The sequence below is a fragment of the Sapajus apella genome, unplaced genomic scaffold, assembly GCF_009761245.1.
Source record: "Sapajus apella isolate SASKATOON/1434 unplaced genomic scaffold, GSC_monkey_1.0 scaffold105, whole genome shotgun sequence".
NCBI classification, from domain to species: domain Eukaryota; kingdom Metazoa; phylum Chordata; class Mammalia; order Primates; family Cebidae; genus Sapajus; species Sapajus apella.
Genome location: NW_022437045.1, coordinates 4,882,938 through 4,899,998, shown reverse-complemented (window position 1 = coordinate 4,899,998; position 17,061 = coordinate 4,882,938). Strand labels below are relative to the sequence as shown.

Below are 17,061 nucleotides of genomic sequence, written 5' to 3'. Positions count from 1 at the left end.
TGTCAAAGCATTCCAAAAAGGGGGAAATGGGGCTTTGAGCTAGAACCCTGTAAACAAGAATGGAAACGGTGATTCATTTAAAAGCCACAAGTGTACATAAATGAGAGAGAAAATCTAGAATACTTTAGGATACCCACGTAACTCCTATAAAAGTCATTCTTTATTTTATTACAAGATAACTAGCCTATTAACTATCTGTATCTAATTTAAGCTCAAGTTACAAAAGGATGAAATAATTTCCTGGATGACGTGACTGAGAGAAAAGGAACATTTTTGTCACCTAACTTCAGAGGAGATGAAGTAATATCGCCAGCGTGTGATGTGGAATGGTGGCTTGCTCTGGGCTGCCTGACCTCCTGTGGAAGGTCAGATGACAGGCCTGGCTGAGGGCTGAGGGCTGAGGGCTGAGGGAGGAGGTGGGAGATCTCCCACTGAGCACCTGCATGTGCCAGGTTTGCACGTATGTACCTAAAACCATTTGATCTTATGATAAGTCTGAAATACAAATATTATTGGCATCTTCATGCAAATGATGAGAAGACATAATTCAGACAGGCAAAGCATTGTGCTCCAAATCACACACTGGCAGAGCTTGGTTTTCCTACCAGTCTGAGTGTGGAGCCTAGAATCTTCCCACACTTCATTGCATCTCTTCATGGAAAGATCTTCCCACCAGAATCCTACAGACAATTGTTTCAAAGAAACTACAAAAAATGAGTTCTACAAGGCTGATTGGTTTTGATCTTGGTATAAAGGAGGTTTAGGGAAGATCAAGGATATTTATTTACTCAATTTCATGAGAAGCTCCTTTCTGTCCAACTGCTGAACAACTCAGGGGTACCTTAGCATTCTTTTTATCTGTTAAATACAGTAATTTTATATCACAGCCCTCTAAACGTTGTGTCAGTCCACCCAGTTAAATCAAATTGCCCTTGGTTACTTTTTAAAAATTATTTTTTCTAAAGTTACCTGATGCAAAATATATTGTTCCCGAAGCTGGCTTGCAGAATTCCATGCAATATTTCCATGTGCCAAGACTTTAGCTTTCTCAATCCACTTCAAAATTAATTCAAGCATTTCATTGTATTCTTCTAAATGTGATGCTGCCTGGAAAACCAGTAACATTAAGGTAATAAGTGGAAACTCAGCTTCTTGAGCTATAAATCAGTTTTCTCTCTCTTTGGACACAACAATCTGAGGGGTTGATCATTATAATATCTATGATATTCAATAAAAAATCATTTCCCTGTTGAAAACTTTCCAAGGTTTCTCAGTGACCTTAGGATAAAGCTCAAGTTCTTAATATGATTGAATTATTCCTCTCTTTCTTTTTTTTTTCTTTCTCTTTCTTTATTTCTCTCTCTCCTTCCTTTCCTTTCCTTTCTTTTATTTTTTTTGAGACAGGGTCTCACTGTCATCCAGGCTGGAGTGCAGTGGCAGGATCATGGCTAATTGCAGCCTTAATCTCCTGGGCTCGGGTGATCCTCCCACCTCAGCCTCCCAAGTAGCTGGGACCACAGGCATGTGCTACCACACCCAGCTAATTTTTTGTATTTTTATTAGGTTTCACTGTGTTTCCCAGGCTGGTCTCTAACTCCTAGGCTCCAGTGATCCTTCTACCTCAGCCTTTCAAAGTGCTGGGATTATAGGAGCCACCATGCAAGGTCTTCCTTTATCCCTTCCTTCACCCTTCCCTGAATAAGAAGGTGGCAAGTGGCGATTATGGAAGACAGTTTCAATACTATAATTAATGGGTTACCAACTCCTGGTTTTAACTTGTCCCTGATTATATTAACAGATTTCAAAAGTCTAGCCTATATGCAACAATTATTACAGATTCACAACCTGAACCTATTAAATCAATGTAAGCTGATAGATATGTAGCTTACTTAAAGATACTTGAATTCACCCCAAACTGATTTCATAAAACATGTTAATGGGTGAATATTTATTTTATAAAATACTTCTCAGTTTTACAAAACATTCACTCCAAAGTTCATTTATAGGACCACCTTTGTCAGTGACTATACCATATGGCTGGATATAAAATAAGGGCTGCTTTATACCTAAGTCTTAGGAACACAGGTGCAGCATGAAATAAGCTACACCTAAACTACTCTCCCATTGTCCATTTTATCTTTTTATTTATTTATTTGTTTTTTTATTTTTTATTTTCAAAAGAGAAAAGCAGAACATTGAAGTTTCTGCCTTGGAGGACTTGGATTACTTGGCACAGAACACATACCTGATTGAGCTTGGAGAGCCGATTCTCAGCCTGCCTTATGGTCTGCTGGTGAAGTTCAGTCAGTTTTCCTATCTTCTTGACCAGTGGTTTACCCAGTTGGCCATTCTGTTCTGAGAATTTCTGTACTGCTGCATCTAATTCCATTAGCTTTGAATTACAGTCATCTAATTCCTCTCCCAGCACCTTGACGGTCATCAAAATGAAAGAACATTAGAGAACAGAAAATAAATTTCTCCAGGTTTTACAAGATCAGGCTGATTTTTGTCAAAGCCAAATATTATAATGAATAATTCTACTATAATTCTACTATGATCCGGTCATTTTTGTTTCTTCGGCTGGAAAGGCAGAGCAGGATATGTTGTAATTCTGGTGTTTATTTCCTATGAGGCTGAGTGAGAGGGCTAACATTTTCCTTCTGCCCCACCCAAAAAGGATTAGAGTCCCTGAACTCATCAACAGAGGAAAGACACAAATTTAGCTACTAAGGACACAATCCACTTTGGAATATATATACTTGTATTCCTAAATCATCATTTACTTCTCCTTTGACACTTGTCTTTCTTACACACACATACATGTATGTATATTTATTAATACTGTTCAATTATAATAAGTTATGTAAATGGATCTGTGTTGCTTCAACTATAAAATTTCTTTACCACCTGCTTTTACTATTTGGTTTCAATAAAGGTTTCTAAAAGGTTTTTATCCTATATCCCCAAGTAAAAATGATTCCAAAAACTATTTAATTCGTTCAGTAGTCACCCCTTCTATTTCTGCTTCTTACCTTTTGGTCAGTTTTAGCTTGAACTAAATTATCTGTCTTTGCTTTCAGCTTAGTTAGAATAGTTGTGAGGTCTTTAGCTATCTTCTGAATTTGCCGGCTGAGTTCCTGGCTCATGGCCTTGCTCTGCTCAACTTCTTTTATTCTGTCTTGGATCTAAAAAGTCAGTGAGAACAGCAAAACAAGCCATAGTTAAAAATGGATAATATATACTAAAAATCTTCAATGATGTTGACAAGACACATTTTAACTGCCTTGGCACTGATATGCTTAGTCACACCAGCAATGTGCAGTTCGTTACAAGCTCTTCTCGCTTTCCCTGTTACCTGACTTCACCAGCTTTATGTATTTACTGCACTCTTTGTGTTCCAACAAAGATACAAGCAATGTGTGTAGAGAAATTCACTTATTAAATATTTATAAAAAAGCCACCGGGCATGGTGGCTCATGTCTGTAATCCCAGTACTTTGGGAGGCAGAGGCAGGCAGATCACCTGAGGTCAGGAGTTTGAAACCAGCCTGACCAACATGGAGAAACCCTGTCTCTACTAAAAATACAAAGAATTAGTTGGGTGTGGTGGCACGTGCCTGTAATGACAGCTACTCGGGAGGCTGAGGAAGGAGAATCTCTTGAACCCAGGAGGGTAGGTTGCAGTGAGCCAAGATCACACCACTGCACTCCAGCCTGGGCAACAAGAGTGAAACTCTGTCTCAAAAAAAAAAAAAAAATCTTTACAGAATACTCATTATAGATGGTTGTGTAGACAGCTGAGTTTGAATCCTATCTTCTCCATTAACTAACTTAATGACCTTGAGCACACACAACTCTAAGCCTTTTTCTTCATAAGATGGAAAATCCTCCCAAACAGTTGGAGACACACTGATTTGCTTCCAAGCACCTTTTAATAAGTGGCTGTTAATGATCTGTAACCTCCTTTTGGAACTTTCCAACTACAACCCTATACTATGCCAACAAAGTATTAAGCACATCTAATGGAAAGGAAGGTGAAAAAAGACAATTGTCATTTACAAATTTCCAATGGCTTTGGTTTGATTTGATAATAAACATCCAAACTGTTGCTTATAATAAAATGCCGAAGAAAAGATGTTGAAGTGGAGAAACATTTCTTTATATAAGTTAAAGGTCTTTAATTAAAAAACCTTTTTAGTACAGAGAAAACACATCATTAAAAGTGCTAATGGTGTGTTTTGGCCTTCATTATTTTGAGTGTCAAAGTAAATGAAATACATATGAATAAGTATATTATAGGGAAATTTATCCAGAGAAAAACTTAAATTTAAACTTAACAAACAAAAAAACAAAAAGCAACCATGGCTGTGCAGAGGCACAGACCTGTAATCCCAGCACTTTGGGAGGCTGAGGCAGGCAGATCACCTGAGGCCAGGAGTTTGAGACCAGCCTGGTCAACATGGCAAAACCTTGTCTCTATTTACTACAAATATAAAATATTAGCTGGGTATGGTGGTGCATGCCTAGAATCCCCACTATTTGGGAAGCTGAGGCACAAGAATTGCTTGAATCCAGGAGGCAGAGGTTGCAGTAAGCTGAAATTGTTTCACTGCACTCCAGCCTCGGGGACAGAGTGAGACTCTGTCTCAAAAATACAAAAGGAACATGAACCTGCCAAATCATCCTTCCCAATAGAGCTTCCATTGTCTAAGAAGAAAAGCCAAATATAGCAATTAAATACTTAAAATAGTAAATAGCATATAATAGTAGTTTAGGTCAAAGTCCTGATGCAGTAGGATCAGATTTTGATGAGATTTTAAAAACACTTTGCATCATACACTAAAGATTCCAGAAGTAGAGACAACTGTTTGAATTTTATAGTTTGTATAATGGGATATTACTTTTTATTTCAACGGGTAGTTTAGAATTGTAGTATATCTTCTCTTTGTCTCATATACAATGGTTTTAATTAAATGTTAATAGCTTTAGTAATAAGCCACAAAGAGAGTCCTAAAAATCTATATTTCCATGCAGATGTTATTTGAGTCTATTTTCACTACATGAAATGGTGCCCTTCATGAGACCAGAGATAGAAATGTCACTCTGGTCTCAACACCAAAAAGGACTACGTATTTCTTCTTAAAGAAACAAGAATATTTGTTTTTTAGATTTATAGACAGGATTATGTTTCTTTTCACTCCTTTCCTTGGGTGTTTAGAAGCTAGGGTTACACTGATCGCTCTTCTCTAGCAACATTAGGGGACCCACCTGCATGCATTTTAGGTAATAACTCATCCCTGCCTTGACCTTATTATTCTTACTTTGATTTTTCCCTTTCCTCCAATATCTTCACCTACTTAACGGATATTTTGTTGCACTACTGAAATGAAATAACAGCTGGAAGAGTCCCTGGTACACTCTGGGCATTCACTAAATATTTACTGAACACATGAAATATATCTTACTTTTTGTTTCTTTAAGTCATTTTTTTAAAGGTGAGGGGAAGCAGAAAAATTATCTTTTATTATATGGCATTATTGGTCATATCTATGATCATCTTGCCTCTGAAAAAGACCTCTACTTTAATATTATTGTTTTATAGCCATCTATTTTTTTAAAACTCTGTCTCCAAAAAGACATGATTGTATAAATCAATAACTCACACAAGAGCAGTGACCCTGTAAACAAAATAGAAAGACACTCTTTCTTGATCATAGGTTTACCTGATCGCGGATCTTTAGGTCCAACGCCACTTCAGCCAACTGAAGGGAGAGTTCAGAAGGCAATATGGTATAAAGACTCGAATACTTATCCTTCTGTTCTTCCGCCATTTTCTCAATGTTCTGTCGGTGATTTGTGGCTTCTGTTAGGAGAATCTGAAGATCAAAATAAGAAATTTCTGGGAACCTGATAAGCAGGCTGTTATACACAAAGCTGTATATTGTTCATCAACATATAATTAAGTGTGGAATTAGAGAAATATCTTAAAATAATACAACGCTCTTCTTTTGTCTCCGAATATAAAGTATGTTCACTTTAAAAAACAAAGGAAAATCCCATGAAGTGACACTAAATATCTTTTATGTAACACATTTCTGAAAATTTTAAATTCAATATTCAATACATACATATAAGTATGTCCTATGAAAATCAGGGCAATTGTTTTTTAAATGATGGATAAAGGGAATGAGGAGTTTTTTTTATACCTGAAGTTCTTCAAGTTGAGCATCTATTTCTATTGTTGGATTCCCTAAATACTCTTTCGTTTCCTGAACCCAGCATTTCACAGAATTGATCTGAGTCTCCACCATTTCTCGGTCCTTCAGCTCTTGCTTCACCAACTTTCCATTAGTCTTCACTTTCTCCTGCATGCTTCAGACACATTACAGGGATGAAACAGAAGTCATGTGAAGTAAAAGGAACCCCTAATAGTTGACCACATTTTATCCAATACGTACACAGAAATGGGAAATCTAATATCTTGCCTGCAAGTAAAGACACTTCCAGTAGCACTTCAGGTCATGTATAAAAGAAGAATAAATGTCATATAAAGTGAATAATTTATCCCTGAAAAATTGAGTTGACTGTCTCACATGCCACTAAATTGCAATTAATTTTCCTATCTGAAGTATCCTGGAGATTATTTGATTATTTACTTTCCCTGTGGAAATCTACTAAAATGCTACATTTAAAAGTAAAGTGTAACTGGAATATATATGGCTATTAGAAAGTAATCTTTAGGCTGGGCATGGTGGCTCATGCCTGTAATCCCAGCACTTTGGGAGGCCGAGGCAGGTGGATCACCTGAGGTTGGGAGTTCAAGACCAGCCTGACCAGCATGGAGAAACCCCATCTGTGCTAAGAATACAAAAATTAGCTGGGCATGGTGGTGAGCACCTGTAATGCCAGCTACTCAGGAGGCTGAGGCAGGAGAATCGCTTGAACCGGGAGGTGGAGGTTGCAGTGAGTTGAGCTCATGCCATTGCACTCCAGCCTGGGCAACAGGAGTGAAACTCTGTCTCAAAAAAAAAGAAAAAAAGAAAGTAGTCTTTAAAGAAAGAATCAAGCTTTGAAAATTTCATGATTAATTGTGTTAATAATGTTCACATTTCAAGTCCTTATTTGAATTAATGTAAATTTTGTAAAAAGATTTTAAAAAGTGTTAGGTTACCCTGACATCACCTATAAGGGAGAGGTGAATGAGGTAGTATTAGTAAATTACATGAATGAGGTAATATTAATAAATGACATGAATGAAGTAATATTAGTAAATGTAGAAATTAAATTATCTATGAATATTTTTTCTCTGGCCCAAGAAGTGAATCAGGGCTAGTTATATATCAAGATTAACCTGCTCTTTCTACTAAATTCACTGCCAGTCAATGGCTATTATTTACCTGGACTGTGGTATTATCTTTGCTCCTCTATCCCTGTCACCCCAGATAGCCAAACAGTTCTCAAACTTTATCGAAACTAAATTCTTAATAGCTCTCAGCTGTTTCCCTCTCATGCTTCATTTTTTGTAAATCACCCTTAGGAGCTCCTTGAAAGTGACACACTTTTAACATGGTGACCTCCCAGGAGCAGGGGACCACCAGGTTGCCTAAGGAGGGGTGAACCGGCCCAGGTAGGAAATAGAGCAGGTCAAAACTCCTGTGCTGATCAGTAGTGGAATCTCACCTGTGAATAGCCACTGCACTCCAGCCTGGGCAACATAGCGATAACCCGTCTATTATTTAAAAAAAAAATTATAGAAAAAAAAGTGACATGCTTATCCCTTTCTTGCATGTCATTCCCCTGTTTGCAAAATGCAATGCCTATCTCCATCCTGCTCAGGCTTCTGCTTAAATTTCTCTCCTCGTCTGCTTGTCTCTGCATGGATTCCCTCAGCTCCCTTTTCACACTTAAGGCTGCCTTAGTTGCCTATCTCTGCTGCGTGACTATAAACGACATGAAGGTAGACACATCATGGTATCTCTAAGTACTATCAGATATGCATCTGTCAAACAAATGATTGAAGAGATAAGGAGTTAAGGAAACTGAAAAGCAAAGATGACGGGAACAGATCCTCATTTTTTTTTTTTTTTGAGACGGAGTCTCGCTCTGTTGCCAGGCTGGAGTGCAGTGGTATGATCTTGGCTCACTGCAACCTCCGCCTCCCTGGTTCAAGTGATTCTCCTGCCTCAGCCTCTCAAGTAGCTGGGACTACAGGCAAGTGCCACCATGCCGAGCTAATTTCTGTATTTTTAATAGAGATGGGGTTTTACCATGTTGGCCAGACTGGTCTCGAACTCCTGACCTCAGGTGATCCACACGCCTCAGCCTCACAAAGTGCTGGGATTACAGGCGTGAACCACCGCGCCCAGCCAGACCCCTGCATTTTCAAGGTGGTGTGAAGGAGCACCTTCATACTCAAGTACCTATTTATCCCTTGAGTCAAGGCCAAGTTTAGTAACAGAATGAAAGTAGGTGCATAATTACTTCAGGCATCGATCTTGCATCGCGGTGATTTCCTGCATGAGTGGGGGCTCTCCTCCGGGGGTAGGGAGGGCTCCATCCTGGAGCATGCTGAGGGCTTGCTGCCGCAGCATGCCCAAGGCCGACTGCTCCTGCTCCAGCTCCAGAACGAACGTGTCGTGATATTCAAGAAGAGTTAAGAGTTCTGCTTTCGAGGCTTTCTCTGCTGAACTTGCAGGTAACTTATCTTGCAGCTGATCAATCATTTCAGTGGCTTTTTTAACCTGATGACAAATGTGCATACTATGAAGTTCAGTAATAAATACACTTAAAAAATAGGGTAATTCCCATAAATACTATGCACTAGTGTATGAAACCAATTAAAGATGATAAATTCTGTCCAGAATTAAAGATGATAAATTCCACATTTTAGGAAACTGGAACTTGAGCAACTGTCTTAAAAGAAAAGGAAACATCACTTCTATAACTCTGGGTTTAAAGCTTTAATCTCGAAATAATATTGGGACAATCATAGACTATATTTAATATAAAAAAAGCTTTTTTTTTTATACTAAGCAAACAAAAGACTCTTTCCAATATTTAAGTTAACATAAATGAGTATCTTTAGGGAAGATATGGTTTAAAACATTAGAGCTTTAAAAGTTGGAAAAAGTGGCTGGGCTTGGTGGCTAGTGCCTGTAATCCCAGCACTTTGGGAGGCCGAGGCAGGCAGATCACCTGAGGTCTGGGGTTCGAGACCAGCCTGGCCAACATGGCAAAACCCTGTCTCTACTAAAAATAGAAAAATAAGCCGTGAGTAGTGGCGGGTGCCTGTAGTCCCAGCTACTCAGGAGGCTGAGGCAGGAGAACTGCTTGAACCTGAGTGGTACAGGTTGCAGTGAGCTGAGACTGCAGCACTGCACTCCAGCCTGGGCGACACAGACTCTATCTCAACTTAAAAAAATAAAAAAGGAAAACGTTAAATATACAGTTTGGGTAATGAGTTAAATTTCTGCTCATTTTCATGTTTCATGGCAAAGAAAAAATATCTTGGTCTTTTTCAAGGCCAGTGAAGAAAGCCAATGGGGCAAAATGAGCTTGTTCTCCTTTCAAAATTTAATTGCTTGGTTTTTCTCATTGAAATAATTTGACCCTGACTTGGGACTAAACTGTACAGTGCATTTTGTACTTTGCTTCATAACTTTGTTTTTATGTCATTGAAATAGAGATTTTAAAAAACTCTTTTTTACTTTCATAATGCTGACTTCAAAAAGGAGCAAAATACTGTTTTTCCTAACACATGATAATCAGTGAGGAAAGAAAGACGAGCTCATGGGCAATGGAAATTACCTTATTGTTAAAGCCCTTCCACTCGTCCACTGCATCTTCCAGGATCTTCTCTTGGTCCTGGGCCACAGCTCGAAGGCGTGTCCAGCGCTGCCAGACAGTGGTCATCGACCTGCTCAGGGCGGCTTTGCTGGCATCATTTCCAGTTTTCTCCAGTTGTGAAGCTTTGTCCTCAAGGGCCACAATTTTCTCATGGAAAGAGTTAACCACTGACACTAAAGCCTAGGGTTGGGGTTAGGGGACAGAAGAGAGAAGACAAAGGAGAGATCGATATTTTTTAAGTTCTATGGATCTTGGTAAAGCCCAAAATTTCCTGCAGAAGGAAATGTTTCTATATAAATTTATTCTCCTCTAGAACTCTTACTTTTACATTTATTTTTTTAACCAGAGTTAGTCTTAAAGTTTTTCAATGAGGTAAGGTGAATATTATTTATTTATTAAAAACAAAAGTGTATTTTGCTACATAAAATAACATTTTTTTCATTTTTAGAATGCATCGCAAATGTAAGTAAAGCAAACATAATATTTTAGTATGTTACATTTTTTTCTTATATTGCTCTGATAAAGGAGGACTCAGTTATTAATTTTTTAGTTTTATTTAAATTAATCTGTTATCAACAAAAAAGTATTTACTGACATTTATTAAGTGCCATGTCGTATGAGATGCAAATTGCTCTGAACATATTTTTAAAATCTTAGCTATGCATTTCCAACGGGAATCGTAAAAAGGCAGGTAACAGCATTTAATAAACTTAAAACTTCTATAAAATGTGGTTAAATGCGTCCTTATTATATTGAAGCAGTCTAGGTAGAAATGAAGATTTATTGATCTGTTTCTGGAGCCATCATGTTGCAAAGACCCATTACTATTACAGAGAAAAGATATTAAAAAAAAAAAAGAAGCCCAAAATGCTGACCTGGTGTTCTGACAATTTTTCTTCTGCTTCATGGCTAGAGGAAGTCTTCAACAAAGAAAACTCAGACAATTTCTTTTCTGTATCATTCATCAGTTCAATAACCTCTTCCCTTGCTTTCTGGTAATCTTGCCATTGAGCTGCACATCTTGAAAGAGTCCAACAGAAATTGATAAGTAACACGATATCACTTATTTCTACAGGAAACTCTAGTGTCATTATATCTAATGATACGAAAGAAGAATGAATATATGTACTAATGTATATCATTTGTGTATTACTACCTTTTGTGTGGAAATTCATTTTACTGAAATATAAAACACAAACATCCTGTAATACCTCTGCAAGATATCCACTTGGGCACAAGAGTCTTGGCTCATCCTCTGGCTCCTGAGTTCCAGAGAAGCCATTTTCTGTGCTAGGTCTTCTTTGCCGGTTGGCTTGATGAGTGGGTCCAGGGTGGCTACCAGGCCGTGGAGCTCCTCCAGGTTACTGTGGAACTGATCCTCTGCGCTGAAAAACTCCATGTGGCTTTTGAGATTTTCCTCTGCACTCTCCACATCTAGGCCATTGCCTGCCAGCTGTAACATTTCTTGGGCATCCTCAAGCCAGTCATTAGCTGCTTGAAATACCTGATAATATCTTTGACACTGGCTATATATTTCAGTCAAGGTAGCCTGAAAAACAGCAATTGCAAACATAATCAACTTTCCTTTGCAACGTGTTTGCAGGAAAGAGTTTCAGTCATTCAGTTGTTTCCCAGTCCTCAGTCTCATGGGTGTATCTGTTTAAGTGAATTGGTAAGTTACTGGAATATTTTTGTGGTGCCATCATTATCCTTGATTTTTCCTTATGCTATTCTTATTATAATTTTGTTATTGCCATTAAATTAAATATTAAGAAAAGAAATGGGATCGAAATTTATGTCAGTATCTTCACTAGTTCTGAAACTTCCCTCTCTGAGAAATAATATAATGCTTGGTGATATGTGGCAGAATGAATGTTTACTGAAGAGCAAGAATGTATCAGTTGTTTAGAAGTATAACAACATGGCCAGGTGTGGTGGCTCATGACTGTAATCTCAGCATTTTGGAAGGCTGAGGGAGGTAGATCACTTGAGGCGAGGCCAGGAGTTTGAGACCAGCCTGGCCAACATGGTGAAACCCTGTTTCTCCTAAAAATACAAAAGTTAGCTGAGCATAGTGGTGCATGCCTGTAAACCCAGCTACTTGTGAGGCTGGGCACTCGAATTGCTTTGAACCTAAGAGGTGGAGGTTGTAGTGAGCCAAGATCATTTCTCTGCACTCCAGACTCTGTCTCAATTAAAAAGAAAAAAAAAAAAAAAAAAAAAAAAAAAAAAAAAAAAAAAAAAAAAAAGAAATATAGTAACACCAAACTTCCAGATTGGCATTTACCAGACCACATAGTAATTTCTAGAACTGAAACAGTAACCTGTGAGTCTTGTTTAGAGATTAAAATAGAAAAGGTGTAAAGTTTAAGTCTGGAAGGCTGGTCCATTCAATTCCAGAAGGGAAGGAAACACTTTAACCATGCATCAGTGGCTGGGCACAATAAGCTGCGACTGTGCAAGCGAAGATGCATAAAAATGGTAAAGAAAGTACTCATAAGATTGCACCAATTAAAGAAAGAAGAGGGACAGCAAAGCATAGAATCAGTGGAGGAAATAAGAAATGCCCCAGGAAGCATGACATCTAGTTAGTTGGACCAAGATAATCAATAAGACAGCATGGAAACAGTACAATCATCTTAATAGATTTAAGATTTTAGTTCAGAACTCCTCAAAAGAAGCAAGCTTACCTGACAAACGTGTTTCAAGAATAAAAATTTCTGGTAACTTCTGCTCTTACTTTACATTCTAGATTCTATATAACTATTTACATGGATAGCTCTAGAAAAATAGTTTAAATTTTGTTTTAAACAATATCCTTGAATCAACTTGAAAAGGTTAATGTGTACTATAGTTTAAAAATTCGAAATTTTACGTGAAGAAGTTTATTATGATTTTATCCAAATATTAAAAGTTTTACTATGTGAAGTGCTAACCTTAATCTCTGCAGAAAATCAAGTTAAATGAGAGCTAAGATTCATCTGAGGTTACTTTGCATCAGACCTGATGCTAAGAAGATAAACCTAATGAAAGAATCATTAATATCCCTCTTCTACAAGGAGGAACAGAACTTCAAAGATGTCATTTCCCTGAGATCAAATAGCTGCTATTAAAACTCAGATGTGCCTTCTCCCAGGCTTTAGCCACTGCATTATCCTGATGAAAGCTATCTTTTACCTAAAGGCTTGGCTGACATCTCCTAGAGTCAGAAAGACTGAAGACAGAGATGGAGAAAAGAGGCCAGGAAATTGAAGGAAGTAATCTTCCAGGCACTGTTTTTCTCTTCTTATTTTTGAATGCACAGAACTTGTAAGCCCCAGAGCAAGCCGTAATTAGGCCAATCTGGGAAGGTTTGTACATGCTCCCATTTCTTTTTGTTATCCCCAAGTCAAGTAATTATGAGTATTCTAGTCTTTCTTTTGCTGTGCTATTAGGAAGCAAGAGAAAGACAGCACTCATCCCCACAGAAGGAGGGAAGAAATGGAGCAACTACTGGGATAACCCACAAGAAAGCAGCTTACTAGCAAGGTCAGGGTTGCATTGTCCATCTGCCTCTCTCCATTTAGATTCTTCATCTAGCACTGATTTTAGAAATACCAGGCTTTACCTTGTTTACAAAGGGCATCGCTAATTATTCACTGTTAATCAACTGTACTATCGATGTACTAACATATAATATTAATTATGTTACTAATACCATTTATCATCTCTTTCAAGATGAGAGTTCACTGAGGCATCACCATTATAAGCAAAGTGCAGTCAAGATGGAAACCACATAAAACGAATACCATGCATATAAACAATTAAAATAACCTGGCTGGGTGTGGTGGCTCCCGTCTACAATCCCAGAACTTTGGGAGGCCAGGGAGGGTGGGTCACTTGAGGTCAGGAGTTCAAGACCAGCCTGGCCAACATGGTGAAACCCCGTCTCTACTAAAAATACAAAAATTAGCTGAGCGTGGTGTCAGACACCTGTAATCCCAGCTACTTGGGAGGCTGAGGCACAAGAATTGCTTGAACTGGGAGTCAGAGGTTGCAGTGAGCCAAGATTGCACCACTGCACTCTAGCCTGGGCGACAGAGGAAAACTCAGTCTCAGAAAAAGAAAAAAAGGACAAAACTAAACAAAAACACAATTAAAATAACCATTTAAGACACTGCTGAAGATGCTTCTGTGTAGTATTTAGACAGAAATATTTAAAGAAGCAATTCCAACCAAGCAAACAAATTTCTTGTACCTGTTTACAAATGAGCAGAGTAGAAAAAAGAGAAGTGAAGTCCTATTACACCCACCTGTCTGGTTCGCAAGGCTTCCTGAATGTCTCCATCTAGCTCTGAGAGCTCAGCGAGGCTGTGTTCTAAATCCGCAGAAATCAGTTCCTTGGCTTTTGTGAACTTCTCCTTTTCTTTGTGACTCAGCGCATTCATGATTCTTAAGCTGGACTGGACCTCTTCCTGATGAATTTGGATCTTTCTGATTTCCTCTTGGATGTCCTGCAGGTTGAGGTCTAGGGACATTGGTCCACTGAGTTCTGCCTTCACTCTCCTCAGCCACTCCAGGGAGCGGCTCATCTCAGTCTGGAAGTCTATACTCTGCACCATTCGGCTCTCACATTCTGTCACCGTCTCACCAATGGCAGAAGTCAACAGTTTTAACTCCTCCTGCCAGGACTGGATCTGATTCCTGGCTTTCTCATAAGCCAAGGGGTCAAGGTGTGGGGCAAGATCTTCAAGATGTATGGCTACTCGTTTCAGTAGAATCCCTGAGTCCTGGAGACTTCCTGCCAGGGAGTGATACATTTTCAGCTTCTCCTCAGCAGGCAGTGTTTCCTCATTCACTTTGGACTGCTCTTCTTTTACAGACTTCAGTTGTCTCTCTAGCTGTTGGCACATCTTCTCGTGTTCTTGGTAAGCACTGGTGGTGTCTTCTAATAAGCTAACCCTTTGTTCTGTTTGTCGCTTCAGCCTGTGATATAAGGTGACAAGGTGCAGCATCTTGTCTGGTTGCCAAGGCTGACCTGTGCTGCGAAAACCTTCTTTTTTCTGATTCAGTTCATCCACTGCCTCCCCAAGACCCACCACTTCGTCCAAAATGGCTCTGCAACCATCTTGCAGAGACGAAGCCTCCTCAACAGCCAGGTCAGTGGGAACTTTGCTCATCCCCAAGAATTGGGCTTCAAGTTCACTCAGAGACTGGGTGGTCAACTCAATCAGGGAAGCATATTCCTTCCGAGCAAGAATTGCTTCTTGGACTTTATAGAACTTGTCTTTAGCCAAGGCAACAATTACATTAAATTGTTGGGGCAAAGCATTTAGCTTTTCACTGAGGTAGGAATGATCGACATCATTCAGTGATGGTAAGATGGTCTGCCCAGTTCTCTGCAGCGTCAGTAGAAGATTTTCATATTCTGGAGATTGTTCAAGAATGTGCTGGTATTTGGCCAGCTGTGTATGAAGCTCGGCACTCTCATTCATTAGGTTGATTTCAGGAAAAGTAACAATATCTGCCTGTTTTAGCCAGTGGCAAGCTTTATCAAAATCTTCCTTAAAATGCTTCCTAGAAACTAAATTCTTCTCTAGTTCTTGTAACCGGTGACTGCTCTTCTGTAGAACACTGTCATAGACACTCTGCAATTCCTGAAGCTTCCCCAGCACCTCACCCTTTTCCTGCTCTGTGACTCCTTTCATTAATTCACGACCCTGGGCCCAAAGTCCAGTGACTTCATTTTGGTAAGTCTTGAGGCTGGCTTGTGCACTCTTACATGTTTTGACTTGTTTGCTCACATCATCTGGTAACAGACAGATGTGTTCACGGAACATTATCTTTCGCTCATGTTGCTGAATTTGGCTGGTGGCCTGGAACACTGCCATGAGAAACTGGGTTTTCTCAGACAAGGCTTTATTTAAGTACTTTCTTCGCTGGCCCACTAAGTCACTGAGACAATTCACGTGTCTTTGTGCATCAGAGAGAGCCTTCTGGATGACCTGTCGCTCATTAAGACCAAGATCCGCCATCACCCTGTCTGCATCCTTTATGAGCGATTTCAGGAGCATCTGCTTGGCCTCCAGTTCACTGCAGATGGCCAGGTGATCCATGAGAAGGTTCTGAGCCATCTCTGGAGGTGGGCTCTGCTTAAGGGCCTCAGCAATGTTGGGTTGTTGCTCTTCTGCCCACTCCATTAGTTCCTGAAATCTGGACTGCACCACATTTAACTCCTCCAAGTTGGTGATGGACACTTGGATTTTCCTTTTAATTAGATCCTCAAGCTGAAACCAACGTTGCTCTAAATGACTCGTCTGTTCTTTGACTAACTCCTTGTCATCTAAATTCAGATGCTCTATCATTTTCTGCTTTCGATCTTTCAGATCTTCAATAGCATGCTTTCTCTCCTGCAATGCCAATGCTAACTTTTTCAGAGCTTCCAGATGCACAGCTGTACTCTCTGCATCAGATCTGAAAATACATGAAAATGTATAAGAGCAAATTAGTTTTAGTCAATATCGATGTTTGTTCATACTATGCTAAGTTACATTTCACCTTTTTCTTTTTGGAGACCGAGTTTTGCTCTTACTGCCCAGGCTGGCGTGTAATGCTGTGATCTCAGCTCACTGCAACCTCTGCCTCCCAGGTTCAAACAAGTCTCCCGCCTCAGCCTCCTACGTAGCTGAGATTACAAGCATGCACCACCACGCCCAGCTAATTTTGGGCATGGTGGTGCAAAATTTCCACAGAGTTTCTCCAAGACAGAGTTTCTCCAAGACAGAGTTTCTCCATGTTGGTCAGGCTGGTCTTGAATTCCTGAGCGCAAGTGATCCACCTGCCTCAGCCTCCCAAAGTGCTGGGATTACAGGCGTGAGCCACTACTCCCAGCTGAAACTTCACCATTTTCTTTAAGTGGATCTTCTGAGCTTAGAATAATTGGGAGTAGCTCAATTAATGATTTATTGACCGAAGTGCTGTAATTAAGGCATACAAGTTTCATCAAATGTCAATACTAGCAGTTGAATCAAATCAAGTTGCCTACTTCTTTCTAGCTGATATTGCCTTCTAATCAAATCAGAATATGTTTTTATTTTTCTATGGCTCTTATCAACTAAGCAGAATCTATATGGTATCAAGGTCCCTGGATGGTTTGGGTAATGTTAAACAGTGAGAAGCACTGATCTACCATATTCTAGAAAATGATACTGAAAGAAACTAACATGTGATGCATGAT

At 39.2% G+C, this 17,061-nt stretch overlaps 1 protein-coding gene across 19 annotated transcripts in view; it reads right to left on the bottom strand.

Annotated features, from left to right (window-relative positions):
* SYNE1 (spectrin repeat containing nuclear envelope protein 1) overlaps positions 1–17,061 on the bottom strand; it is a 411,505-nt gene that overhangs the window by 194,932 nt on the left and 199,512 nt on the right. For all 19 annotated transcript variants that reach the window (XM_032258772.1, XM_032258777.1, XM_032258767.1 and 16 more), the window contains 10 exons: positions 14,138–16,298; positions 11,057–11,394; positions 10,721–10,865; positions 9,807–10,025; positions 8,481–8,740; positions 6,206–6,371; positions 5,723–5,875; positions 3,033–3,185; positions 2,246–2,428; positions 970–1,107 (listed from right to left, as the gene is read on the bottom strand). In XM_032258772.1, the coding sequence (XP_032114663.1) occupies positions 970–1,107; positions 2,246–2,428; positions 3,033–3,185; positions 5,723–5,875; positions 6,206–6,371; positions 8,481–8,740; positions 9,807–10,025; positions 10,721–10,865; positions 11,057–11,394; positions 14,138–16,298 (3,916 nt within the window). The remainder of the gene's footprint in view (positions 1–969; positions 1,108–2,245; positions 2,429–3,032; positions 3,186–5,722; positions 5,876–6,205; positions 6,372–8,480; positions 8,741–9,806; positions 10,026–10,720; positions 10,866–11,056; positions 11,395–14,137; positions 16,299–17,061) is intronic.